This window comes from Talpa occidentalis, unplaced genomic scaffold (genome assembly GCF_014898055.3).
Source record: "Talpa occidentalis isolate TD23 unplaced genomic scaffold, MPIMG_talOcc4v2.1 talOcc4.12, whole genome shotgun sequence".
Lineage (NCBI taxonomy): Eukaryota > Metazoa > Chordata > Mammalia > Eulipotyphla > Talpidae > Talpa > Talpa occidentalis.
The window spans coordinates 103280089-103304059 of NW_023601212.1; the positions used below are offsets into that span (position 1 = coordinate 103280089).

At 70.8% G+C, this 23971-nt stretch overlaps 3 protein-coding genes across 4 annotated transcripts; 1 reads left to right on the plus strand and 2 right to left on the minus strand.

The window, feature by feature from the left end:
* Window positions 1-6219: 6219 nt before the first annotated feature.
* Window positions 6220-17688, plus strand: AXIN1 (axin 1). 2 transcript variants are annotated; one of them, XM_037507847.2, is made up of 10 exons: window positions 6220-6255; window positions 7878-8825; window positions 10056-10196; window positions 10353-10449; window positions 11869-12006; window positions 12668-13191; window positions 13323-13493; window positions 15063-15308; window positions 16398-16565; window positions 16948-17688. In XM_037507847.2, the coding sequence occupies exons 2-10, from the start codon at window positions 7969-7971 to the stop codon at window positions 17072-17074; spliced, it is 2469 nt and encodes an 822-aa protein (XP_037363744.1). In that variant the 5' UTR covers window positions 6220-6255; window positions 7878-7968; the 3' UTR covers window positions 17075-17688. The 2 variants fall into 2 exon arrangements, with proteins under 2 accessions (XP_037363744.1, XP_037363743.1); XM_037507846.2 differs by lacking the exon at window positions 6220-6255 and having other exon boundaries at window positions 6911-8825.
* Window positions 17689-18057: 369 nt separating this feature from the next.
* PDIA2 (protein disulfide isomerase family A member 2) lies at window positions 18058-21010 on the minus strand. Its single transcript, XM_037508124.2, has 11 exons — window positions 20750-21010; window positions 20206-20412; window positions 20004-20137; window positions 19788-19925; window positions 19594-19710; window positions 19350-19475; window positions 19087-19284; window positions 18892-19012; window positions 18649-18830; window positions 18208-18330; window positions 18058-18102 (listed from the first exon to the last, which is right to left on the minus strand). Exons 1-11 carry the CDS (start codon window positions 20943-20945, stop codon window positions 18058-18060), a joined length of 1587 nt encoding a protein of 528 aa, XP_037364021.1. The 5' UTR covers window positions 20946-21010.
* Window positions 21011-21058: 48 nt separating this feature from the next.
* Window positions 21059-23124, minus strand: ARHGDIG (Rho GDP dissociation inhibitor gamma). The gene is made up of 6 exons (XM_037504618.2): window positions 23052-23124; window positions 22097-22276; window positions 21926-22009; window positions 21711-21787; window positions 21576-21639; window positions 21059-21404 (listed from the first exon to the last, which is right to left on the minus strand). The coding sequence occupies exons 1-6, from the start codon at window positions 23122-23124 to the stop codon at window positions 21205-21207; spliced, it is 678 nt and encodes a 225-aa protein (XP_037360515.1). The 3' UTR covers window positions 21059-21204.
* Window positions 23125-23971: the final 847 nt, after the last annotated feature.

Here is a 23971-nt window from a genome sequence, read left to right on the forward strand (position 1 = left end):
CCCGAGGTGGCGGGTCCTGTAGGCAGACTCTGGCCTGGCGCCCTGGCCTGGCCATATGGGAGGCAGAGCTGCAGGCGCCCGTGCCTGTGTTTTCTCACGAAACATCCTTGCATCATAACACTTCGTTATTCCAAGCTGACGGCACCAGCCTGGCGAGGCCCGGTCCCGGTCCTGACTGTGGTCCCAGTTCCCCTATCCCAGCCCCAGATCTCAGCTCCCTGTGTCCTGATCTCTTGTCTCAGTCTTCCTGTCCGAACCCTGCATCTCGGCACCCCCCCCCCCCCCCCCCCCAGCCCAGTCCAGTGTCCTGGCCCTGCGTCTCAGTCCTCTGTGTCCTGGTCCCATGTCCCGGCACCCTGTCCTAATCTGGCCCCGGGTCCTATCCAGCCTGGCCCCAGCCATGGCACCACGTGCCCTTTCTTTTAACATACTTCCAGGAACCCCACCGACACCAGTGGGTGTCAGGCTCCTAGGCCTCTGGGCCAGCTCATTGGTGTAGGGGTGGGCAGAGCATCCGGCCTTGCCTGGCCCCTGCGTGGCTGCCTCCCCAAAGCTGAGGCCAGGTGAGGTCAGGGTGTGTGTGGCCTGGGCCTCTGGGACAAGCCGTCCTCGGCAAGTGCCCCCCGTCCCTGGACCCATTGCTGCTGCAGTGGAGCTGGGCTGCCCATGCTCATCACTCACCCAAACCCCGTCCTGCTTTCTGGGCCCCTCCTGGAGGGCTGGGCTCTTGGTTGGGGGGCAGGGGGTGGCCTGGGTCAAGTCTGCAGAAGTTGGGCCTCTGGCCGAGCATGGGGGGTAGGGGGCAGACCCTCCCAGCTCCCTCCTGCCTCAGGGCCCCAAAATTGGCCAAGCCCATGTGTTTCTGTGGCAAAAGCCCAGCCTGTCAGCTGCCCTGGGCTTGCGGACACAGGATGTGGTCAGCCTCCCTATCCCAAAGCCTTGTGTCCACATCCATCCTGGTATCCCTGAGTCCTAGCAGAGGTGATAGGACTGCCCCTGCCCTGACAAGCGTGCCTGCCCGCTGACCGGTGTGGAGCGTTAAGGGCGCCTTCAGCCACCCTGAACCTGGGGGGCTGAGCTTTGTCCAGTCTGCTTCCTCCCACACTCACCCCACAAGCCCACTACCCACTCCAGGCTCAGGGCTGGCAGCTGTTGGACCCTGGCCCCCAGAGCCCCTCGCCCTGCCCCCTGCCACATGCTGGAGCCCCAGGTGGGTGAGCTTCCTACGCGCCTGCCCAGCTGCACAGCCCCTGTGCCCCCAGCTCAGCCCAGCCTGAGTGTCCCCCTCAGCACCCACAGCTGACCACCTTGTCTTGTGGAACTTCCAGCCCAGCGGGGAACTTTCAGGCTGGAGGCTCTGTGCTCTGGCCAAGGACAGGCTGAGCAAGCCGTCTGCCTGGTGCCCCCCAACACCCTGCCTTGGCCCTGACCTCCTGCAGCCCAGCCCTTGAGGTGGTCAGAGGTGGGCGTGCGGGCCGCCTGGTGCCCTGCAGTGCCTAGCATGCTCCCAGGCGGGCACCAGGGAGGCTCCTGAGGGTAGCGCTGCAGCCGTGGTGGGTGGGCTGGGTGGGGAGGCCCTGACACAGGGCAGTCACTGACGTCCTGGGGTCTCGGAAGTGGCAGGTATGGGCTGAGCCCAGGGCAGCGGCAGGCGCTGAGAGGCCCATGTGGGCGTGTGGGGCGGGCAGGGAGAGCAAGACCAGCTGGCCCCTGGGGTCTGCATTGGGCCAAAGCCTGCCCCACAGCAGGGTGCTCCCCCACCCATCATGGTCTCACCAAACCGGGTCTGGCTTTCAGCCGCTGGGGCAAGCCCAGCCTGAAGCCCTCCACTCACAGGCACCGCCGGGCCAGCACCACGGCTGCCGGGGCTCAGGCAGGTGTGGAGCCACGTGGGCTTGTCCCACCAGGGGCACAGGGACCTCACACCAGTCTCCATACCCGCCCCCGGCCACGTTCCGGCCCCACAGGGCCCAGCGCTGCGCAGCCAGGAGCTGCTGCTGGGTGGGTGGCGGCGTCTAAAGGGGCTGGTTGCCATGGCTACCGTGGGGTTCTGAGGCGTCATCTGGTCCCTGCCTCAGCCAATCGGTGCTGGGAGCCCGAGCTGCAGCCCGAGTCACGCTCCCCCTCCCAGCCACGCAGTGGCCAGGAGCAGGCCGCGTCCCGGAGAGGCCGAGCGCTCGGACCAGGGCAGCCCGTCATGGCGGACCGCGGCCGGTGGGGCGGGAGCAGGCGCCAGAGCTGGGCAGGTGAGGTAAGCCGGCAGGTGGGCAAGCGGGCACCCCACTGCCATTGTCCCGTGGCGGAGCTTGCTGTGGCCCCCACCCCACCCCACGCTACCCAGGCCCCACGCCGCGGCAGGAGCGCAGAGGCGCTGCTGGAACCCGCGACATCACCCTTCACTACAGGCCTCACGTGGAGGCGGCATCAAAGCCCAGCTGGCCGCGGCCACCACCGCCCGCCGGCGGCAGTCATGTCAGGCCAGGGGGGCGGAAGCAACGTTTTCTCGACAAGGAGGAGGCTCCTGTGTGGGAGTGGCCAGTCGGGGCGGGCCTGTGGCCCGCGACCGGGGCTCCGGGGATGCCCAGCGGCAGTTGCCCACGGCCGGCGCCACGGGGCCGTGGGACCAGTCCGCTGCGCAAGACGTGTCTGGCCAGGTCACCCCCTACTGCCCCAGGCAGCAGCCGCCCCCACGCGGCTCTCGCCCCTCCCCTCGGTGCCTTCCAGTCCGGCGTCCGGCTCCATGGGCCAGTGGCACTCGGGGCGGGGGCTGCAGGCACGCCCGGCCAGGCTGCCACGGCTGGCCAGAGTGGCAGATGGCCGGGTGCCCGTCGGGCTTCAAAGCCTCTGCGCTTGCCGGGGGTCGTTAGGTAAATGCCGACCGGCAAATCTCTTAATCCACTGTGGCTAATCCAGCACACTTTGTTCCCATGGTGTCTGGGCAACAAAGGGCCGGGCCCACACGCACCGCACCACAGGGATTAGGGCCTGCCGGCCGGCACCACACAAAACCACAGGTTGACTTCCGGGGTGCCGCCTCCGGGGTCCCCGAGACTCCTTGGGTCCGCTCCTGGGGCCATGCTACCTCGGGGTGTCCCATACATAGCATCCTGAGAAGAACCACCCACAGGAAGGGCCGAGAGACCCCGACGTGGCCATCCGGGAGGGGCGGGCGGGGGCCTCCCCGTAGCACAGGTGCCAGCTCGGGACAGTTGTGCTGAGGGGGCATGCGTGTGGCAGAAGGGCGGACCGCAGGCTGTCATGGTGGAGGAGGCCTTGGCCAGCCGCTCTCCCCAGATGCCACCCAGGGCCTCCGCTGCTGCTGGGGCCAGTGCCAGGGTTGGGGTAGCAGCCCAACCCGCTCAGAGGTTGGGTCCCAGCTCAGAGGTTCCTCAGGAGGGAGCCAGGCTGGGGGCGGTGTGCTCCTTCCCCAAACTCGCCCTCCCCAAGCCCCAATCCACTGAGCCATCTGCTGGGCCCCTGGACACCTCCTAGAGTCAGAATCTTCCAGAAAATCTCAAAGGCGTCCCTGCCATGTCCTTTGGCCTGCAGTGGGCTGTCCCCCAGGGGCGTGGGATGAGCTGGGGCAGCAGCCGCTGAGCCCTCTGTCCAGTGAGACACGCCTCAGGCTGCTGCAGTGGCCCCCCAGGGGCTGGATCCCAGGACCCTCCCAGTGTCTGCCTGAGGCCAGTCTGACTGAAGAGCCCCCTGGGCCCGCCAGCAGGAGGCGCAGAGAGGAAATGGCAAGGTGGCTGCCCTCCAGAGCGCACCAGGTGGCCAGAGCGACTCCCGTGGCCTGGGGTGCCAGTCCAACACCCACAGGCCGCCAGCTTGGGATGGCAGGAGCACCTGTCCTGCTCCAGCCTCGAACTGGACAGAGCTGCAACCGGGGCCAGCGCTGCTGACTGACCTGCCCGCCCACCTCAACCCGGCTCCGGCGTGGGAATCTGCAGCTAGCAGCCCCCCAGGAGGACCGGCTGCCTCGCATCCCCTCCGAGCTGGCCCCACCCGGCCTGCCCATGGGCGGCACTGCGACTGGCCTTGGCCAGTGGACAGGCTGCGGCCGCAGCACTCGCTCCATCTCAAATTTCCCTCTTGGGTCCGAGTTGGTACCATTTCATCTCCACACTGCAGCTCCTCTAGTCCCCGGGAGTCCGAACAGCAGCCGCTGCGGTCCCTGGAGTCGGAACCTGGGCCAGTCCGCGCTGGCCGTGCGGGGCTCACCACAAAGCCTCCTGTCTCGGCTGTGGGTGCCTCTACCGGCCCCGGTGTTGCCTTGTTGGCCTTTATCCCTTCTGAGCCCTCCAAGGATCCTCCCTGTCCCCCCCAGCCAGGCTGCTGACTCCCTTCTCCTCCCCACAGGGAGCCGTGAGGAGTTGGAAGCCCCAGGGGCCTGTTCTGGTCCCAGGGCCTGGGGACACCCGCCATCACGGGCCAGGAGAAGGATGGACGTGGACGCACCCCCGGGGGCCTGGCCTGGCTGCAGCAGCAACTCTGCAGAACCAAGGCAAGACTAGGGGCCAGGCAGGGGCCAGTGGCCAGCAGGGGGGCCCTGTCCGGAGGCCTCAGCAGAGGGCGAACAGTGTGGTCAGGGCCGGGGTGCCTGGTACCCACCTGCAGTGCCCGGCAGGTGGTCAGGTGGGGGTTGTCTTGGGCTTGGTAACCCCCTTCCCGGGAGCGGGAGGCGGTGGGCGTGAGCAGTGTCCAGATGTGCAGGCTAGAGGTGTGGGGCCTGGGTGGCAAGGGGAGGGCTCGTGGAGGCTGGCCACAGGCCAGAGACTAGGTGCACGACAGGCGGGGAGGGTGCTGTGGAGGGTGTGGGCAGTGGCAGGGCCCCCGCGCTGCGGCTGAGCCGCGGCCTCTTTGTCCACAGAGCTGGGGTCCTGTCCCCTGGGGCTGCTGCATGCACCTGCAGCTGGGGTGGCTGAGGCGTCCCTCAAGGACGGTGATGAGCGCCTGCTGCCCGCACCCTCCTTCTACGGAGGGCACCGTGACCAGCTGGGTGTGTGGCCAGGCCAGGGCTGCTGTGGGGGGCACAGAGCCCTTGCGGCTGGTGGGCGGCCCACAGGCAGTGCTGTGGGGCCGCTGTCTGCACTGGGGGTGCCCTGGGAGCGGGGGTCAGGTGCGCTGGGGCCAGGACTCCGCAGGCCTGCCCACAGGCCTCCGGGCGTGCGCAGGGTGGCCTGCCCACTGCAGCCAGGTTTGTGGGGAGACCGCAGCGTCTGGGTCTGAGGCTTGGGACTGGGGGCCCGCCCACCGCTCGGGGCCCAGGCGTGTGGACCGGGCGGAGAGGGCTGCGGCGAGCGCGCTCAAGGCCCCTCCTGGGCGCCCGCCCTCCTGGAGCCTGGGGTAGAGGGCCCCGGGGGTCTTGCTGTCCGGGGAGAAGGCCCCGCTGCCTCCGGCCACCTCGCCCGCCCCGCGCCGGGGCTTGACCCGCGGGGCACGCGCCGGGTCTGCGGCGCCGAGCGCGCTCACCCGCTAGGGCGGCCGGAGGGCTGCCAGCGGCCGGGCGGGGGACGCCGGTGGCCAGAGCCCGCAGGGCCCTGCGCGGGGCGTCTCCCCGGGCCTCCCTGCCAGGGGCACCGGCGTCCCCCGCGCGCATCGGGGCGCCGCCCCGCCCCGGGCGCGCCCCCGCCCAGACCCGCCCCGCTCTCGGCCTCCGCGGCCGCGCACTGCGGGCCCCGCCCCGCGCGCCCACTGCGGGCCCCGCCCCCGCGCGCGCACTGCGGGCCCCGCCCCGCGCGCCCACTGCGGGCCCCGCCCCCGCGCGCCCACTGCGGGCCCCGCCCCCGCGCGCCCACTGCGGGCCCCGCCCCCGCGCGCACACACTGCGGGCCCCGCCCCGCGCGCACACTGCGGGCCCCGCCCCCCGCCGCGTGCGTCCCGGCGCCGCCCACGTCCGGCCCCGCCCCGGCCCCGCCCCCGCACTTCCGGGCGGCGCCGGCGGGGGCGCTGGGCCTGGGCTTCGGCGCTCTGGGCGCGGGTCCCCGCTCGGGGACGCGATCGCTGCGCCGCCGCCGCCGCCGAGCCGCCGGACGGCCGGGTCGGCCGCAGCGCGCCCGCGAGCAGGCGGGGAGCGCGGGCGGCCGGCCTCGGGGCGCCCCGCGCCCGCCCCGCGCCCGCCAGGGCCGCCGCGCCGCCGCCGCGATGGGGGCCGCCCCGGGCCGCGCCCCCGCCGCGCCCCGCCCGCCGCGCCGCCGCTGAGCGCATGGGCCGCGGCCGCCCGGCCCGGCCCGGCCCGGCCCGCCCGCCGCCGCGGTGAGTACGCCGGCCCGGAAGCGCGGCGGCGGCGGCGGGCGGCGGGCGGCGGGCGGGCGGCGGCGGCGCCCCCGGAAGTGCGGGCCCGGAAGTGCGGCGGGGGCGCGGGCGGCGGGGGCGCGCGGGGGCGCGGGCGGCGGGGGCGCGGGCGGCGGGGGCGCGCGGGCGGCGGGGGCGCGCGGGCGGCGGGGGCGGGCGGCGGGGGCGCGGGCGGCGGGCGGCGCGGGGGCGGGGGGCGCGCGGGCCAGGAGTGCGGCCGAGCTGCCCGAGCGCGGCCCCGGAGGCAGCGCTGTCCGCGCGCGGGCCTGGCGCGAGGCGGCGGGCGCGCACGGGGCCGGCTCGGCTGGCGGGGCGAGGCGGCCCTGGCGTGCTGCGCCCCCCCGGGGGTTTCGGCGAGCGGGCCGGGGCGGGCCGGGGGCGGCTCGCGCGGCGCCCTCCGCGCCGGGCGGCAGGACGGCAGCCGCGGGCGCGTGGGGCTGTGCTGGGCACCCGCGTCCTGGCGTCCCGTCCCGCTCGGAAGCTGCCCGCGCAGCCCTCGCCAGCCTGGAGGACGGCGGGCGGCACCAGCCCGCGGCTCCCCGGGTCTCTGGAGGGGGCGTGCCCGAGGGCTCGCCGCGTCCCGCCCCCCGGTCCCGCGCCAGGTGCGAGCCCTCTGAGGGCAGGTGCCGGGTGGGCAGCAGCGCCGGCCCCTGTCTCTGGACCCAGGGAAGCTGCAGGGGCCCGCCAGGGCATGGGCGAGGGTGTGACCTGAGGAGCTGAGCAGGGCCTGGGCGCTCAACCCCCCAGGCACCTGCAGGAAAGGACCTCGAGTCACCCCTTTGGAAGAAGAGGGGCGTCTCCCGCCTGCAGGCTGAGCTTGCTGCGGTGGGCAGCCCTGCCCTGGGCCAGGACCAGCCTCCTGCAGGCACTGACTGCCCAGGGTGGCCCCCTGCTCTGCGTGTGGTGTGGGTGCTGAACACTCCCCGGGCCACGTCCTGGTGATGTGGTCATTTGGGGCCGTGCGCGTCCAGGGACAGCCAGAGATGGAGGCAGGGCACAGGTGCTGCTCCTCTGGGCACTGATGGGCAGTGAGGTGCGGTGTCGGGGCCCTGGGGGCCTTTCTGCGAGCTGGCGGCGAGTCTGAGGGGTGCATGGGAGGTGGTGAGGGCTCGGCAGACTGGGAGGGGCTTGTGGTGTGCGGGTAGCGTCGGCCTGGGCACCTGTGTGTCTGGCACCAATCCGGCTCTCCAGGACCCGCTGGCCATCTGCCACTAGGACCTTTCCTGACCAGTAGGCAGGAGCGATCTGCACCTGCTGGTGGGGCACGTGAGCCGTCAGTCCTGCCAGTTGGGGGCACAGGTGTTGGGAGGGAGGGCCGGTTCCCAGGCCCCACCTGGGGGCTGGACACCCTCTCCTTCCTCGTCCTCTCCTGGGCCGGGCAGGCATGCTGCTGGGCTCTGGCCTGACAGCCCCAGTGTAGTGGCACCCCCGGACCGGGCCATCCCTGCTGGGGCCTGGCGTCCCGCCGTCACGGGGGTGTCCAGAAGTGGCTTTGGCGGCACAGGCCCATGTGCCAGGGGGCCGCCTCGAGGCCTCTGGGACCCAGCTGCCGAGACCCCACCTTAACTTTGTGCTCTTGATAGTCTCAACAGGACAGACTGACTCTTTTGGGAGCGCTGGGTGCTGACGTCCACGGCGCAGCACTCCTAGGCCACTGACGCGCCGAGCCCCAAGATGAGTGTCCAAGGGCAAGGGCTCCCCTTGGACCTCGGAGCCAGCTTCACCGAAGATGCCCCGCGGCCCCCCGTGCCCGGCGAGGAGGGCGAGCTGGCCCCCGCCGACCCCAGGCCCGCCAGCCACGGCTTCTGCCCCGGGAAGGCCGAGGCGCCCGCCGCCACCCCGCGGCGCTCGGACCTGGACCTGGGCTACGAGCCCGAGGGCAGCGCCTCCCCCACCCCGCCGCACCTGCGGTGGGCCGAGTCGCTGCACTCGCTGCTGGACGACCAGGATGGCATCCACCTGTTCCGGGCCTTCCTGCGGCAGGAGCACCGCGCCGACTTGCTGGACTTTTGGTTCGCCTGCAGCGGCTTTCGCAAGCTGGAGCCCTGCGTCTCCAACGAGGAGAAGCGGCTGAAGTTGGCCAAGGCCATCTACCGCAAGTACATCCTGGACAACAGCGGCATCGTGTCCAGGCAGACCAAGCCGGCCACCAAGAGCTTCATCCGGGACTGCGTGACCCGGCAGCAGATTGACCCCGCCATGTTCGAGCAGGCGCAGATGGAGGTGCAGTCCAGCATGGAGGAGGACACCTATCCCTCGTTCCTCAAGTCTGACGTCTACCTGGAGTACGCGCGGACGGGCGCCGAGAGCCCCGCGCCCCGCAGCGACCCGGGCCCCGGGCTGGGCAAGGGTGTGCCCGGGTACCTGCCCACGCTGACCGAGGACGAGGAGTGGCGGTGCGAGCGGGGCGAGGGCGAGGACGGCAGCGCCGGACCCGCGCCTCCCAGCCGGCTCACGCAGCAGCTGCTCCCGGGCACGGCGGCCCCCCGGGTGCCCCTGGGCAGATGGTACAGCGCGGGCCCGGAGTTCCGGTGAGTCCCAGGCGCCGGCGCCCCCCCCCCGAGCTGCGGGCCGCTGTCCAGCATGGGTCGGCTGTGTGAATCTTGACCCCTGGGTGTCAGAGGCAGCAGCTCCTTGTCCTCCAGGCCTGCATGGGCACCCCAAGTTTCCACGGACGGGGCGGGGTGTCTCGGGACCCAGCCTTTGTGGCCTTCCGGGGCCTGGGCCACCTGGAGCTTTTCTCTTCTCCCTGTCCGCCCTGGGGGTGGGCCAGGTGCGGCCTGTGGGGCCAAGCCGAGGGCTCCTCACTGGTTCCCGCTGCTGCTCCCTGGGTGGGCCAGAGTCTGGTGCAGCCTGAACCGGCCCCTAGGAGCACAGGGTGAGCCAGGCCCGGCGGCCTCCTGTCCCGGGGAGGCTGTGGGTTTGCGCCTCTTCCCGACACCTGTGGCCAGACGCGGCGGAGTCCTGTGCACACGGGGGCCGGGGCTGCCGTCACGCCCTGAGGGGTGGGCTGGTGGGGGGCTGCAGGAGCGTTGGGCTCCGGGTGGGCTGCAGCTCCCCTCTGCGTGGACTCAGTTCTGCGTGGCATTTTTGGAAGGTGCCCGGGACAGCAGGGGGCACCTAGGCGTGCGGGTGCTGGGACGGCCGGGTCTGGTGCTGGGACGGCTGGGTCTGGGGGCTCCTCGTCTTCCTGGCCTCCGGTGGGGGCTCCAACCGTTACTGCCTGGTCTTCATCCCAGAGACTGGCACAGGGCCTCGATGGTGCCAGCGGCTGATGGTTTACGGGGGACGTGGCCGCAGGACCCGGGCTGTGGGGCCAGGCTCTGTGCCCTCTGGAGCGCGGCCGCAGCCCCCGAGGGCCCGGCCTGCCACGCTGCCTGCTCCCCCTCGGCCCTGCGGGAGGCTCCTGGGCACGGTCCTGTGGCTCCTTCTGTGTCTTCCTGCACGGGTGGCTGGTGAGGCGGTCCCAGTCTGGGCTGGCTTGCGTGGCCACGGCAGCTCCCTGAGGTCGTCCACTGCAGCTGTGTGGAGAGGCTGGAGCAGGGGTGGGCGCAGGGGTGCGGGCCAGGCCAGCCGGGTGTGCGAGGACAGGTCTGCAGCCACGGTGCGGCAGGCGGATCCCAGGACACTTTGGTCTCTCCTCAGCGCAGTGTCCATCCGTCTACAGCGACCCCACGCCTCGCCCCATGCACCCCTGCCCACGCCTGCCCACGGGGCTGGGGGCGCGGTTGCAGTGGGCGCTCACTGCCTCCCGTCTCCAGGTGTGGGCCCTGGCGGGAGCCGGTCAGCCCCTGCTATGCCAGCTCTGGCTACTCTGTGGCCCCGGCCACCAGCGCGAACGACAGCGAGCAGCGGAGCCTGTCCAGCGACGCCGACAGCCTCTCGCTCACCGACAGCAGCGTGTGAGTCCCGCGGCTGCCCGCCGGGTGCGGCTCCCCAGGGCTGGGTCGCGTGAGAGCCGCCACCCAGGACTGTTCTGAAGGGGGGCGTGGGGGTTGTCCATTCTCAGGGCGGGCGCACGGCCCCACTGGCCGGTGCTTACACGGCTTACCCTGTAGGGACGGGGCCCCCCCGCACCGCACCCGCAAGCAGCGCCGCCGGGAGGTGCAGGAGAGCGTCCAGGCCAACGGACGGGGGCCCCTGCCCCACGTCCCCGTGAGTACCCGGCGGGCGGGGAGGGCGGCCAGGCCAGCTCCTGGCTGGGACCCTGCGGGGCGTGTCCATCGAGGGTGGGACACTGAACGGGAAGGACTTCTCTGCGGCGCTTCGGGAGAAGTGGCTTCTCGTTGCTTTTACAGGGTTTTGCGAGTTCAGGAATTGCGTATTTATGAATTATTTATGTTATGAATTTTTTTTTTTTTAAGATTGATTTATTTATTTCTACCAGCACTGGGTACAGTCAGAAGCGCGGGAGGGTGAGAGAATTCACCAGAGCCAGAGCGGGGAGCAGAGCAGGCAGAAGGACCGAAGGACACTGCTGCGGGGAGCAGCGGGCGGCAGGAGAGGTCTGCGCGCCATGCGGGACCCTCCTCCCGTGGCCGGGGAGCAGCCGGGGATTGAACCGATGCTGCAGAGGCTGCGGGCAGCTTCGCAACCCAGCGCTCACCCGCTGCGCCACCGGGGAGGCCCAGTTGTGAATTCTTTAAGAATTATTTATTTATGCTACAAGAGCTGGAGTGCAGGGCCTCCCTGGTGGCGCAGCGGTTGAGCGCTGGGTTGCGAAGATGCTCGCAGACTCTGCAGCTCCGGTTTGATCCCCGGCCACTGGGTGAGGGTCCCACCTGGCGCGCAGACCTCTCCTGCTGCCCACTGCTCCTCTCGGCAGTGTGTGTTGTCGGTTTGCTTGCTCTGCTCTGCTCCCCGCTCTGGCTCTGGTGAATTCTCTCACCCTCTCATGCTTCTGGCTATACCCAGTACTTGTATAAATAAATAAAATAAAATCTTTAAAAAAAAAAGAGTTGGGGTGCAGGCCAGAGGTACAGAGGGGTGAGAGGGCTCACCAGACACAGTGTGGGGAGTAGAATGGGCGGATCCACTGAAACCCACTGCTGAGGGGTGCAGCAGGGAGACAGGAGGGGTCTGCTGGGCTCTATGGTCAGTTCCTTGGCCGGCAGTGGAACTCTAGCTGCAGAGGCTGTGGACAGCTTCATCGCATTGAGACTAAGCGCTGAGACTAACTCCTGCGCCACGCAGCAGGCCCCTGCCCTGCCCCTTCTGAGGTCCTCTCAGATGCCTGCTTCTAGGGCTCCCGCTGGTCCCTGTGTTTAGAGCACCCTCATGGCAAGCCTGCAGGGGGCCCCACCCTGCTCTCCTGGGTCTCGTCCCAGCCAGAGGGAGGGGGGCTCCTCCGGACACATCGGGAGGTCCGGGCGGCCTGGCCGTGGTACACCAGAGGCTTCCCCAGGCCTACTGGCCCGGCCCTGTCTGGCCGCCGCATGCCCAAGTGGCTTGGGGAGGCCGTAAGCACGGGGCTCCATCCAGGGTGGGGCTGGGCGGGTGGCCGCACATGGGATAGGGCGGTCCAGGTCTCTTCTCTGCGGTGGGCCCGATGGTGACTGAGTCTGTCCCCTTCAGCGCACCTACCGGGTCCCCAAGGAGATCCGCGTGGAGCCCCAGAAGTTCGCGGCGGAGCTCATCCACCGGTTGGAGGCTGTGCAGCGCACGCGGGAGGCTGAGGAGAAGCTGGAGGAGAGGCTGAAACGCGTCCGCATGGTGAGGGGGCCGCCCCGGCCAGCTCCAGGGGACGTGGCTCCGGCCTCCGGCCTCTGGCGCCCACCACGAGGACACTCCTGCCCCCCTCTGACTCCCCCCACCCTTTGCGCTCGCTTTGCCCTGCTGTTCTCATCCTTTGTCCATCTGCCCGTTCCCTTCCATTCCTGCTCTCGGGGTGCAGGAGCGTCCCCCTTTTTTTTTTTTTAAAGATTTATTTAAAAAAAAACATAATCTCTGGGGTATGGACCAGAGGCACGGGGGGTGAGAAGATTCACCAGAGACAGAGTGGGGAGCAGAACAGGCAGACGGACCAAAGACACTGCTGCGGGGAGCAGCGGGGAGACAGGAGAGGTCTGCCGCACCATGTGGGTTTCTCCCTGGCGGGCCGGGGATCGAACTTGCGCTGCAGAGGCTGAGGATTGTTTCACAGTGCAGTTCTTAACCCCTTGCGCCACGAGGGAGGCCCAGGAGTGTCCTTTGACCTTCGGATCTTCTGCCCAGTGAGGGGCATCGAGGGACGGCCAAGTGCGGGCGCGGAGCCCCGTCCAGGCGTTGTGGGCAGTGGGTGGGGCATGGCTGGTCTGAGCGTGCAAGGACACTGAGGGTTGGGCTGATTGAGTGTGAGGGGGGCCACCCTCGTCACCTGCACCCTCACCTGCAGGAGGAGGACGGCGAGGATGGTGATGGACTCCCTGGGGCCTCGGGCGTCGGCCACAAGCTGCCCCTGGCGGGGCCCTGGCACCACTGTGTGGCCCGCTACCCAGACGTGGGCTGTGCAGGGCTGCGCGATGCGCACGAGGAGGACCCCGAGAGCATCCTGGACGAGCACGTGCAGCGTGTGCTGCGGACACCTGGCTGCCCCTCGCCGGGGCCCGGCCACCGCTCCCCGGACAATGTGCCCAGGCTGGGGCCAGTGCTGGGGGGTGCCGCCCCAGGCCACGGGAAGCATGCGCCCAAGTTGGGGGCCAAGCTGGACCCGGCCGGCCTGCACCTGCACAGGCACGGCCACCACCACGGCCACCACGGCACGGCCAGGCCCAAGGAGCAGGCTGAGGCCGAGGCCTCCCGCCGCGCCCAGAGCGGCTTCCCGTGGGGCCCAGAGCCACATGGCCACCCGGCCAAGCCCCGTGGCCACGGGGAGAGCGCGGGCTCCACCCCCGGGGCGGGCGACGGCCTGGCCTACAGGTGCGTGCAGACCCGCGGGGGCAGGGGTACCGGGCTCGGGGCCTGGGGGGGCGCCGGGGTCAGCGGACGAGCAGCCCCAAGGGACGTCCCTGCGTGGTGGGCGCCCCAGTCACGCCAAGTCTTGTCGGCAGCGGGAAGGCGGGCGTCCCCTCCAAGAGAAGCGGCCGGAAGGGCGAGTCGGGGAGGGCCACCGGTGGTGAGGCGCCGGGCCCCGTGGAGGACGTGGAGCGGAACCAGAAGATACTGCAGTGGATCATCGAGGGGGAGAAGGAGATCAGCCGGCACCGGAAGGCCGGCCACGGGTAGGGGTTGGCGCGCGGCGGGGCGGGAGCTGTCCAGCCTCCGCCTGTGTCCTGTTCGTGCTCTGTGCTCCGTCCGGGGGCCGACTCCCACAGTGGGGCCGGGCCGGCAGCCGTGGACAGACTCCCGGCCCGGGGGTGGGCTCCGGAGGGGCCCGGCGTCCTAGCTGTTGTCCTGGGCGGCCCCTCTTGGCCTGGGAACAGCCCCGGGCCATTGCAGTCACTTGTCCTGGGGTCCCCGCTCCTGCCGTCCGGGGCTCTGGGTGTCCAGAGATGGCGCTGCCCCACCTGCAGAGATTCCTGTGGTTTGTGAGCCCCCCTCCGCACTCTTGCTGGCCCAAGGACTCCCCTCCCTCCCCTGAGGCGGGGGCGCCCTCCCTGCGGCCAAGCTGAGCCCGCGTCACCAGGCTCCCCCATTCCCCCCCCCCTTCCTCAAAACTGAGGGCGGGGGCCCTGGGGCAGAGCTGGGGGGGAGCAGGAGAGGCAGGGCCCCGGGTGGGCACTCGGAGGTGCTTGAGTCATGGGGTTTTCTTTCCAAATTTCCGTATTTCAGGTTTTTTAGGGCACCTGTTTTACCTTATTGGCTTATTTTTCCTTATTTGTGCGTACAAGAGCTGGGGTGCAGGCCAGACGGGGGGGGTGAGAGGACTCCCCAGAGACAGAGTGGGGAGCAGAGCAGGTGGGTCCCGAGACACACTGCTGAGAGGCAGATAGGGAGGCCTGCTGCGGCCTGTGGGTTGCCTCTGCTGGGGATGGACCGGGCCGCAGTGGTGACCGCCTGAGGCTCAGCCCTGGTCCCCCGGGAGGCCCAGAGCATTTGACATTAACTTTTTTTTTTTTTTAATTTTTTTTTTTTTAAAGATTTATTTATTTATTTATACAAGCACTGGGTACAGTCAGAAGCGCGGGAGGGTGAGAGGATTCACAAGAGCCAGAGCGGGGAGCAGAGCAGGCAGAAGGACCGAAGGACACTGCTGAGGGGAGCAGCGGGCGGCAGGAGAGGTCTGCGCGCCATGCGGGACCCTCCTCAGGTGGCCGGGGAGCAGCCGGGGATCGAAACGGCGCCGCAGAGCCCGCGGGCAGCTTCCGCAACCCAGCGCTCAACCACTGTGCCACCGGGGAGGCCCTGACATTAACTTTATTTTTTTTTTAAAGATTTATTTTTATTTATTTATACAAGCACTGGGTACAGTCAGAAGCGCGGGAGGGTGAGAGAATTCACCAGAGCCAGAGCGGGGAGCAGAGCAGGCAGAAGGACCGAAGGACACTGCTGAGGGGAGCAGCGGGCGGCAGGAGAGGTCTGCGCGCCGTGTGGGACCCTCCTCCGGTGGCCGGGGAGCAGCCGGGGATCGAACCGGCGCTGCAGAGGCTGCGGGCAGCTTCGCAACCCAGCGCTCAACCGCCGCGCCACCAGGGAGGCCCCTGACATTAACTTTAAAACAAAAAAAAACAAACAGCAGTTTTTCAAGTCTTTGTGTGGGAGGTGACTCAGGGCTCAGTGCGCCTGCCTGGGCCCGGCCACCTCTGCCCTCCCCCCCCCTCCCCCCGCCTGACTCCGCCCTTCACCCTCAGGTCATCTGGGGCCAAGAAGCAGCAGGCCCACGAGAGCTCCCGGCCACTGTCCATCGAGCGCCCTGGGGCCGTGCACCCCTGGGTCAGCGCCCAGCTCCGGAACTGCGTGCAGCCCTCGCACCTGTTCATCCAGGACCCCACCATGCCGCCCAACCCCGCCCCCAACCCGCTGACGCAGCTGGAGGAGGCCCGCCGGCGCCTGGAGGAGGAGGAGAAGAGGGCCAGCAAGCTGCCCTCCAAGCAGAGGTCCGGCTGGGTGGCACTGCCTCGGGAGACCCCTCCTGCCGCGGGGTCCTGCATCCACTGGGGCTGCACAGCAGTCCCGGACACTCCCCAGGCAGGGCCACCCTGGGAGCAGGGGCCGGGCCAGGCACACCCCAGCCCGACCGCTGGCCGGCGCTTGTCCCCTGACCCGGCCGCCATGCCCTGGCCTTGGTCTTGTGGCCACCAGGGCCTTACCAGCACCAGGGGCCTCCCTGGGCGAGGGCTGCCCCCCACTCCCTGTGCAGGCTGGGAGTCTGCCCTGTGCTCCCTGCCTTCCTGAGTGGCGGTGGGGCCAGAGGCCGGAGGGCCTCCCTGGGGTTTGCTCCGGCAAGGGGTCCCCGCTCGGCTCCCACCAGCAGCACTTGTCCTGTCCACCCGGGTCACTGAGCCCAGGGCCTCGCTTCCTGACACCCTGCTGGGGCTCCTGGGACGGGCTGGGTTTGAGGTCGCAGTGGGGAGGGGGGGTCCCCTGGGAACCTGCAGTGAGTGGCCATACAGCCAAGGTGACCACCTAGTCCATGTCCCAGACCCTACTGCCGTGGGCGGTCCCGGGGACCACTGTGGAGGCAGGTCAGGGTGCACTGACCTGTGGCGGCCACTCCAGCGCCCGTCGGGTGCGGGGCCTCCAGACGTGTGACAGCCACTCAGTGCCCATCGGGTGCGGGGCCTCTAGCTCTCTGCACAGGCTGACCAGCCTGGCCTCCGTCCTGGTAGGCTCTCTGCCAGGGCCGCCCCAGGGCTGTATAGCTGGGCCCCTGGCTGTTTGTGAGGTTTGGGGCTTCAGGCCCCGTGGGGTGAGCGGTGGCAGGGCCCACCGAAGGCCAGGCTCTGGGTGGGGGGCTGGGCCCTAGGGAGGCTGGGCGAGGGCGGGGGCTGGTCTGATGGGACAGGCGGCAGGGATGGCTTGCGTCTGCTGCACTGTTTTGGGGTGTGGGCACTGGGCAGGTGTCGGCCCAGGCTGTACAGGAGGCCAGTCGTGGACTGGTAGACATGCAGCATTGCTGAGTGTGGGCAGCTCCTCGCAGGCCCTGCCATGCCCAGGGCCAGGGGTCACCCCATCTCTGCCCACAGGACAAAATCACAGCGGAAGGCAGCCAGCGGGAGCGCCCAGCCATGTGACAGCATCGTGGTGGCCTACTACTTCTGCGGGGAACCCATCCCCTACCGGACGCTGGTGAGGGGTCGTGCGGTCACCCTGGGGCAGTTCAAGGAGCTGCTGACCAAGAAAGGCAACTACAGGTGAGACCAGGGCTGTGGCAGGGGCTGTGGTCAGCAGGTGCCAGATGCCCCCTGCACCCGTTTCCACCCTGGCACCCAGCCTGGGCCTTCAGAGTGGGCTCTGATGCCATGAGGCTGCCTGCACAGCTCTGGGCCCGTGTGGCCTGCCCTGGCCGCCGCCCGGTGTCCTGGCACTTCCATGTGGCCCAAGCCCCGCGGCACCTCCCCAAGCAAGGCTGTGTCGTCCTGTCTGCCAGGCAACTGGGAAATCCCCCTCTGGCCACTCGCCCGGAGAGGCTGGGCCCCAGCTGCCCCTGCTGCTGCCCTGGGGGTGTCCGGGCGCCACCGTGCACCCTCAGGGCCGGGCCAGGGGAGCTCAGCAGCCTCGCCACCCCCACCCCAGATACTACTTCAAGAAAGTGAGTGACGAGTTTGACTGCGGCGTCGTGTTCGAAGAGGTTCGGGAGGACGAGGCCATCCTGCCTGTCTTTGAGGAGAAGGTCATCGGCAAGGTGGACAAGCTGGACTGACCAGAACGTGGGTGCTGCAGCAGGCCTACCCTCACCGTCACTGCCTTCCCGTGGGGCTGACACGGAGCCTGCAGGCCAGGGCTGCCTGCCCGGCAGCCTCCACCTCTGGTCCATCTGTGCCCGGGGCAGGGACCCCAAGGGGCCCCACATGAACAGGCTCTGTCCCTGCCCAAGAGGAGGGAGCCCTGTCCACTCCCCAGAGCAATACCCGGAGTGGGGGCCAGGTCCAAGCAGGGCAGCTGCCCAGGCTGCCTTGGGGACCCTCCCAGCCCCTGCTGCTAACTGGGGCCACCCTGGGTGCCGGCCCCAGGGCCCGCTGCTCCTTGGGCATCGCCAGCAGCCCGGACACCAGGAGCCCTGCGGGGCCTCTGCCCCTGTCCATGTCACCGAGTGCCTTCAACACACTTGTCTCTTGCCTGCCACTGTGGGGGCCCCGCCCCTGGCCGCCCCCCTCAAGGGCCTTGTAAATATGTACATTTCTCAGGGCAGGGCCAGCTGGGGCCGCCCGGCCCGTTTTTTTCATGCGCTGACTTGTACAATTATCTTTTCAAAGGTACTTGGATAATAATGAAATAAAACATTTTTGAACCTTCCCTAGCTGTGGAGTGGCTCTGGGCGGCAGGGGCCCTCGGCCAGGCCTAACACGTCTCCTCGGCCTGACTGGTCCCGTGTGGCCTGTGGCAGCCGAGGAGGTCATCCTGGCCTCCAGGGTAGGGTTTGCGGTGGGGGCGGTCATCATCTGGGTGAGGCTGGCAGAGCACGGAGGCTAGCCAAGCTAGTAGCCTTGCCACAGCACCCTTCCTGCCCGGAGAACCCCACACCCAGCTCGGACCCCCTGAGGCTGGGACCCGTCCAGCACAGAGTGGGCCCCCGGAGGCAAGACTGGCCCAGCCAGGGGTCAAGGACCACACGACAGTCGGGGCTAGTGCTTTATTCCCCGCCCGAGCTCCCTGGCCGGAGACGGCTCCCAGGCACCGATGCCCCTACAGCTCCTCCTTGGGGACCGCGGTGGAGTTGGCTGGCGGCTCCTGAAAGGGGCACAGACGCCCACTGCAGTGCTGGCCTGTCCCCTTGGGTCCGCCCCGCCCGGGCTGCCCCATCGCTGCCCCTGAGGGCGGGCTGGAGGCACCCACCGGAGCCGGGGCTGCAGGCTCCTCCGCGGGCTCTTCCGCGGGCTCCTCCGCGGGCAGCACGCCCCCGCTGTCCAGGAACTTGGAGAAGGTTTCCAGGTCCCTGGTGCTTTTGTATTCAATCACCTGAGGACGGACAGGAGGGCTGCGCCCCGCCCACCCGCCCCCAGGCCCCGCCCCCGGGCCCACCAGCCCTCCCGGCCCCGCCCACCCGCCCTCTAGGCCCCGCCCACCCGCCTCCAGGCCCCGCCCCCGGGCCCACCCGCCCTCCAGGCCCCGCCCCGGGCCCACCCAGCCTCCAGGCCCCGCCCCAGGCCCCCCCGCCCACCCGCCCTCCCGGCCCCGCCCCCGGGCCCACCCGCCCTCCAGGCCCCGCCCCCGGGCCCACCCAGCCCGGGCCCCGCCCCCGGGCCCACCCAGCCCGGCCCCGGCCCGCCGTCTCACCCTCCGGCCCGGCCCCGCCGGGAAGTACTTGAGGGTCGGGAAGCCGCGCACAGGGAAGCCGTCCAGCTCATTGGCCGTGGCGTCCAGCTCCGCGATGACGATGTCCTCGCGGTCCTTGTACTTCTCGGCCAGCGCCGCCCAGGCCGGGGCCATCTCCTTGCAGTGGGCGCACCACGGGGCATCTAGGACAGAGGGCGTCGGCCGGGCCCGCGGAGCCGCCCGCCGCCCCCCGCGGGCACTCACAGAACTTGACGAACACGTTCTTGGTTTCATCGAAGGCCACCTGCTCAAAGTTCTTGCCCACGAGGGTCTTGACGGGCCTCTGGTCCCAGTCGGGGGGCACGTCCTGGCTCAGCAGATAGGGCTGGGGACGAGCCGCTTCAGGGGTCTGTCCGCCCGCCCGCCCGCCCGCCCGCCCGCCCGGGCAGCCCTGGCCACCTGGATCTCGCCGCCCAGGACGGCGTGGCAGAAGGCGGCCACCGAGGCTGCGGTGAGCGCCGCGTCCTCCGCAGGCGCGTACTTCTTGGTGGTCTCCATGTTGATGAAGCGCAGAGTGGGGGCCTCCTCGGCCTTGAGGCCGAAGTACTGCAGCACGTGGTCGTTGTCGGCCGCGACGTCCACCACCACGAACAGCACCTGCCAGCGGGCGGTCAGCACCCGGCACCCGCCTTCCCACTGCCCGACCACTGCCCAGCCAGTACCTGCCCCCGGAATGGGGGAGCCGCCTCCCCGAAACCCGCCAGCAGCTCCTGGTGTGGGGCCAGTGTCTGGTTGACAAACAGCAGCAGGTGGTTGAGGATCCTGGCTGCGAAGATCTTAGGTGAGGTCTGCAAGGGACACTCTGGGGTCAGCTCCCCAGGGCACCCTGCCCACCTTGCCCCGCCCACATCCCCACTGACCCGCCCGCTCCGCCCCACCCCGCCCGCCGGGCGAGACCCCGCTCGCCTCGCTGTTGAACTCCGTGACCAGGCGCAGGCTGTGCGTGAGGAGGAAGTGAGACAGGTCCCCCAGGTCCAGGCCCAGCTCCTCGTCCACTGGGAAGTCTGCCCGGCCCTCATCAAACTGGATGGCATCAGGCGGGTCAGCGGGAGCCACAGCCCTGACCCGGCCCCCCTCGGTCTGCCCCAGCCTGGCCTCACCTTCTTGAAGAGGACTATGCTGTCCTGGGTGAGGCCAAACTTCTCAAACAGCTGTGGCCGGTCAGTGAGGCCAAAGGTCATGTCCAGAGCATCCTGGGCCAGGGCCAGGAAGGTGGCAACGTCCTTGTCCTGCAGGTCCTAAGGCGCCCAGCCAGGTGAGGCCAGCTGGCACCTCAGGCCCTGCTCCCACGCCGGCCCGGGCCATGCCCAGCTCACCTGGAAAAAGCCGATGACCACCACATCCCGGGCCTCGATCAGCGCCTGGGCACCCTGCTCGTCCTCCAGCCGGGTGGCGCTGGGCCCCACGCGCCGCCGCAGCCACTCGGCGATGCCCTGGGCCTCGCGGGGGCCTACAGAGAGTGCCCTCAGCTGGGCCCACCAGCCAGCGCCCGCCCCTCCCCGCCCCGCCTCCCCGCACCTGTGTACTCCTCCGGGTGCGTGCGGTTCCCCGAGCGGAAGAACTTGAGCGTCGGGTACTCCGTCACCGCGAACTCCTTGGTCAGTTCTGGCTCTGACGGCCCGTCCACCTTGGCCAACCTGGCTTTAGCCGACTCTGCTGCCAGCAGGGCCGCTGCCTTGCTGTACTCGGGGGCCAATGCCTTGCAGTGCCCGCACCACGGGGCATCTGGGGGACGGGGCCATGAGCATGTCCGCTCTGCCCTGGGCCAGACCCCTCCCTGCCCGGCCTCGCCGCGCACACAGTGCCAGCCCCGGCTGCGACTCTGAGAGCCCCCTGGGTCCACAGGCTCAGGTCACACGGGGCCGGGGTGCCTGCCAGCCGGGTATGGTTGTCAGGCGGGTGGTCACAAAGCCATGAAGGGCAGACCCGGCCGCCTGGGGGACAACTGCTCCCCGCCCCCCCCCCACTCCCTAGGCTGGACACCAGGCCAGCTCAGCCCTGGCCACTCCCTCCACAGCCGCTGGGGGGGCCCTCGGCCGGCGCCCGCTTTGCCTGCACTCACAGAACTCCACCAGCAGCGCAGGGTGCTCCCGCAGAGCCCGGCCCAGCGTGTGCTGGCTCAGTACCAAGACCCCGTCCTCCTCAGGGGGCTCCTCCTCGGGGGGCGCCTCCTCAGGACCCCCAGTCCCCGTCTCCTGTCCCCGCAGCCCGGAGGCCCCGAGCAGCAGCAGCAGCACCAGGAGGAGCTGGCCGTCCATGGCAATGCCGTGTGGCCGGGGCGGGGGCAGATAAGGGGGCCGGGGGCCAAGCAGCGGCTGCCACGTGGCCCTGCCCAGCGGCAGGAGAGATAAGGCCCCCCCGCGGGCAGACAGAAGGACACCGAGGCCACCGAGACAGGGCGACATTTAATAGGGCTGTTTGGGGCACAGGCCCAGGGAGGGGCGCCCCAGGGGGACAGGGCTTGGGGCTGCAATCACTGGGGGCTGGGCAGTGGGGTTCGTGCAGGGGGACACGCGCTCAGCTCCCCCAGTCCCGGCCGATGTGCAGGCCCCACTCCCAGGACAGGTGGTCATTCCTGTCGTCGTCTGTCAGGCAGGACCGGACCACGTAGGCGCCCCGCACCAGCGCGCCCCGCGGAGCCTCCTCCTCCGGGGTCACCACTTCGTACTCCTGGGCGCGCGGGCCGTAACTGCCCAGCATGTAGACGGCCCTGTCCACTGGGGGGGGGGCGAGGCATTAGGGCCCCTGCCCGCGCCCCCACCGGCATCCTTGCGCCTCCTGCGCCTGTGCCCCCGCCTGCGCCCGTGCACCCCCATCCACGCAGCACCGGCTGGCACCCCTGCGCCTCTCATGGCCCCTGCCAGAGCCGCGCCCCCAGCGGTCCTCACCGCGCAGGCCCTGGCGGTAGGTGTGATGCCGGGACTGGAGGCCGCTGACAATCTCCTTGTTGACCTGAGAAACGGGGGGGTTAGGGGCCCGGGGCAGGGCGGGGCGGGGCGGGGCGGGGCCCCGGACCCGCTCACCTTGAAGGTGATCTTCACTCTGTAGTCGGCCCCCTCCTTCAGCACGAACACACGGCCCTTCAGTGCCGCCGGCCCCCCTGTTAGAGAGGGGCGCTGAGTGGGGCTGCAGCGGGGACCAGCCACGGGGGTCCCTGAGGGCCCAGTGTGATGCGCCGCAGGCTCTGCCCCAAAGGCCACTTTCTGGCTTGGGGGGGGACCTGGGCCCCGGAAGTCACCTGTGAGGTCCATGGTGATGGGCCCCGGAGCCTGCTCCGACATCAGCGTCAGCCGGGTCACCTGCACGTTGGGCAGGCTGGGGTCTGAGGAGAGACCACAAGTGGACAGGGCGCCCCGCCCCCGCCCCGCCCGGGCCTGCCCGCTCCAGGGCCGCCCCGGACCCGGCCTACCCGCGGGGGGCGGCGGGGACCCCAGCAGGGCCCGCTTGTACTTGGCCAGGCTCTCGTCGTGGGAGTCCAGCTGCTGGATCTCCAGGAGGCTCTTCCTGCCTGGGGCCCGGTACTCCGGCACCGCCTCGTCCAGCGCCTCCTCCGGCGGCAGCTGCCCCCCGTCCTTGCTGGTCAGGAGGACTGGACAGGCGGGTGTCAGCAGCGGCCGGCATGCGCCCCGCGCCGGCTCCTGCCGCCAAGGGGACTTGGGAGGTGGCCGGGGGTGGGGGGGTCGGGGAGGGCGGGGTGGGGGCTGGGGGCAGGGTGCTGGCTCGGCTAGGGAGGGCCGGCGGGGCTGCTGCCTTCTCCCAGCCCCACCCACGGGGACTCCCTGACTCTGAGGCCAAAGGTGGGGAGCAGGCCCGGATGGGGACATCCCCAAAGTCGGCGGCCACCACTGCCCAGTGGTCACCTCTGAGGCCCCCCCTGGAGCAGCGGCCCCAGGGCTTCTGTCCCGTGTCCCCAAGATGCCCCGGGGGCAGCGGGGCCTGCCTTCCTGTGCCGGCCCCTCCCGGCCTGGCGCCCCCTGCACCAGCAGGCCCCTGAGCCAGGCTCGCCAACCCCTGGCTTTGCTGGGGCACATCCCGGGGCCTCCGGCCCTTAGGGAGCCTGGGGCAGGGGTCTCACCCCCTTGCCCCCCTCGGGCCTGGGGCAGGGCTTCCGAGAACCCGGCCCTGCAGCGTCTCTCAGGGTCTTCTGGGCTGTCCCAGCCCCCCAGGAAGAGGGGACCTCGGAGCAGGCTCCCGGGGGAGCGAGGGCGGCCCCCCGGCTTCCCAAGCCCAGCCGCCCCCCTTGGCTCCCTTCCCCACGGGTGCCCCGCAGGCGAGCACGCGGTCCCCGGGGCGCCTCCGGAGTTCCGCGGGGGGCGGCCCCCGCCCGGCGCCCCCGGCCCCGCCCCGCCCGCCGCCCGGCTCACCCCGCGCGCACAGCGCCAGCCGGAGCAGCTCCAGCAGCTGCGCGCCCAGCTCGCACGCGTCCAGGCCCAGCATGGTGGCGCCGGCCCCGCCGCCCGCTCGGCGCTCAGCCCCGGCGCGACTGCGGTGAGCTCATCCCGGCCGGGAGCGCCCCCCGCGCCCGCGCCGCGCCCGCGCCGCGCGCCCCCCGCCGCTCCGCGGACCCCGCGCCGCCCCGCGGAGACGCCGCCGCCCCGGCCCTGGGGCCCGCCCCCGCGGCGCGCGCGGGAGGCCGGGGGTCGGGGACGCCCCGCGCGGGCGCGGCCGGGCCGCCGGGGGAGCAGGGGCGCCCCGGCCGGCCTCGCGCCCCGCAGGCGCCGCGCGCACCTGGGCGCGCCCGCCCCGCGCCGCCCCGCGCCGCCCCGCGCCGCCCCGCGCCGCCCCGCGCCGCCCCGCGCCGCCCCGCGCCGCCCGCGCCTCTGGCCAGGGGGGCCCCGCGCCCGCCCGGCTGAGCGTCCGCAGCGCCGCCGCCCAGGCGCGGGCCCCTCCGGGCGGCCGCAGGCGTCTCTGCGCCGGGCTGGGGCTTGGGTGCGGCTCTGGTGCTGCTGGGCCCCGGGGGAGCCCCACGCCCCCGTCCTTGCACAGGGAGAGACCCCGGCCCCAAACGGGAGCGCAGTGCTGGGGCCCCAGGGCCCCCCCCAGGCCGTCTGGCCTGGCTGTCCACCCAAGCCCGGGGATGGGGGCGCAGGGCGGGGAAGGGGGGGCTGGACTCGGGCAGGGCCTTCAGGGGCCGGGTCTGGGGGGGACGGGGACACGGCCCGGCCCCCACTGCTGAGGACACCAGGCCAGACCTGGCCTTGCCTGGAGGCGCCCGCAGGCCAGCAGCTGCGGGTGCTGGAGGCCCCTGCCTCGAGTGGAGCTGCCCCTCAGAGCCCCACCTTGG

Excerpts from the sequence above, each read along its gene's own strand:
- AXIN1 (XM_037507847.2), top strand. The coding sequence starts at position 7,969 with ATGAGTGTCCAAGGGCAAGGGCTCCCCTTGGACCTCGGAGCCAGCTTC. Across the intron at positions 10,197-10,352 it reads TCGCTCACCGACAGCAGCGT|GGACGGGGCCCCCCCGCACC; the intron begins GTGAGTCCCGCG and ends CTTACCCTGTAG. Across the intron at positions 12,007-12,667 it reads GGCTGAAACGCGTCCGCATG|GAGGAGGACGGCGAGGATGG; the intron begins GTGAGGGGGCCG and ends CCTCACCTGCAG.
- PDIA2 (XM_037508124.2), bottom strand. The coding sequence starts at position 20,945 with ATGGACGGCCAGCTCCTCCTGGTGCTGCTGCTGCTGCTCGGGGCCTCC. Across the intron at positions 19,285-19,349 it reads CTCCCCCATTCCGGGGGCAG|GTGCTGTTCGTGGTGGTGGA; the intron begins GTACTGGCTGGG and ends GCCCGCTGGCAG. Across the intron at positions 19,013-19,086 it reads TCCTGGGCGGCGAGATCCAG|CCCTATCTGCTGAGCCAGGA; the intron begins GTGGCCAGGGCT and ends GCTCGTCCCCAG.
- ARHGDIG (XM_037504618.2), bottom strand. The coding sequence starts at position 23,124 with ATGCTGGGCCTGGACGCGTGCGAGCTGGGCGCGCAGCTGCTGGAGCTG. Across the intron at positions 22,010-22,096 it reads GTCCCCGCCGCCCCCCGCGG|ACCCCAGCCTGCCCAACGTG; the intron begins GTAGGCCGGGTC and ends GTCTCTCCTCAG. Across the intron at positions 21,640-21,710 it reads GAGTGAAGATCACCTTCAAG|GTCAACAAGGAGATTGTCAG; the intron begins GTGAGCGGGTCC and ends CCCGTTTCTCAG.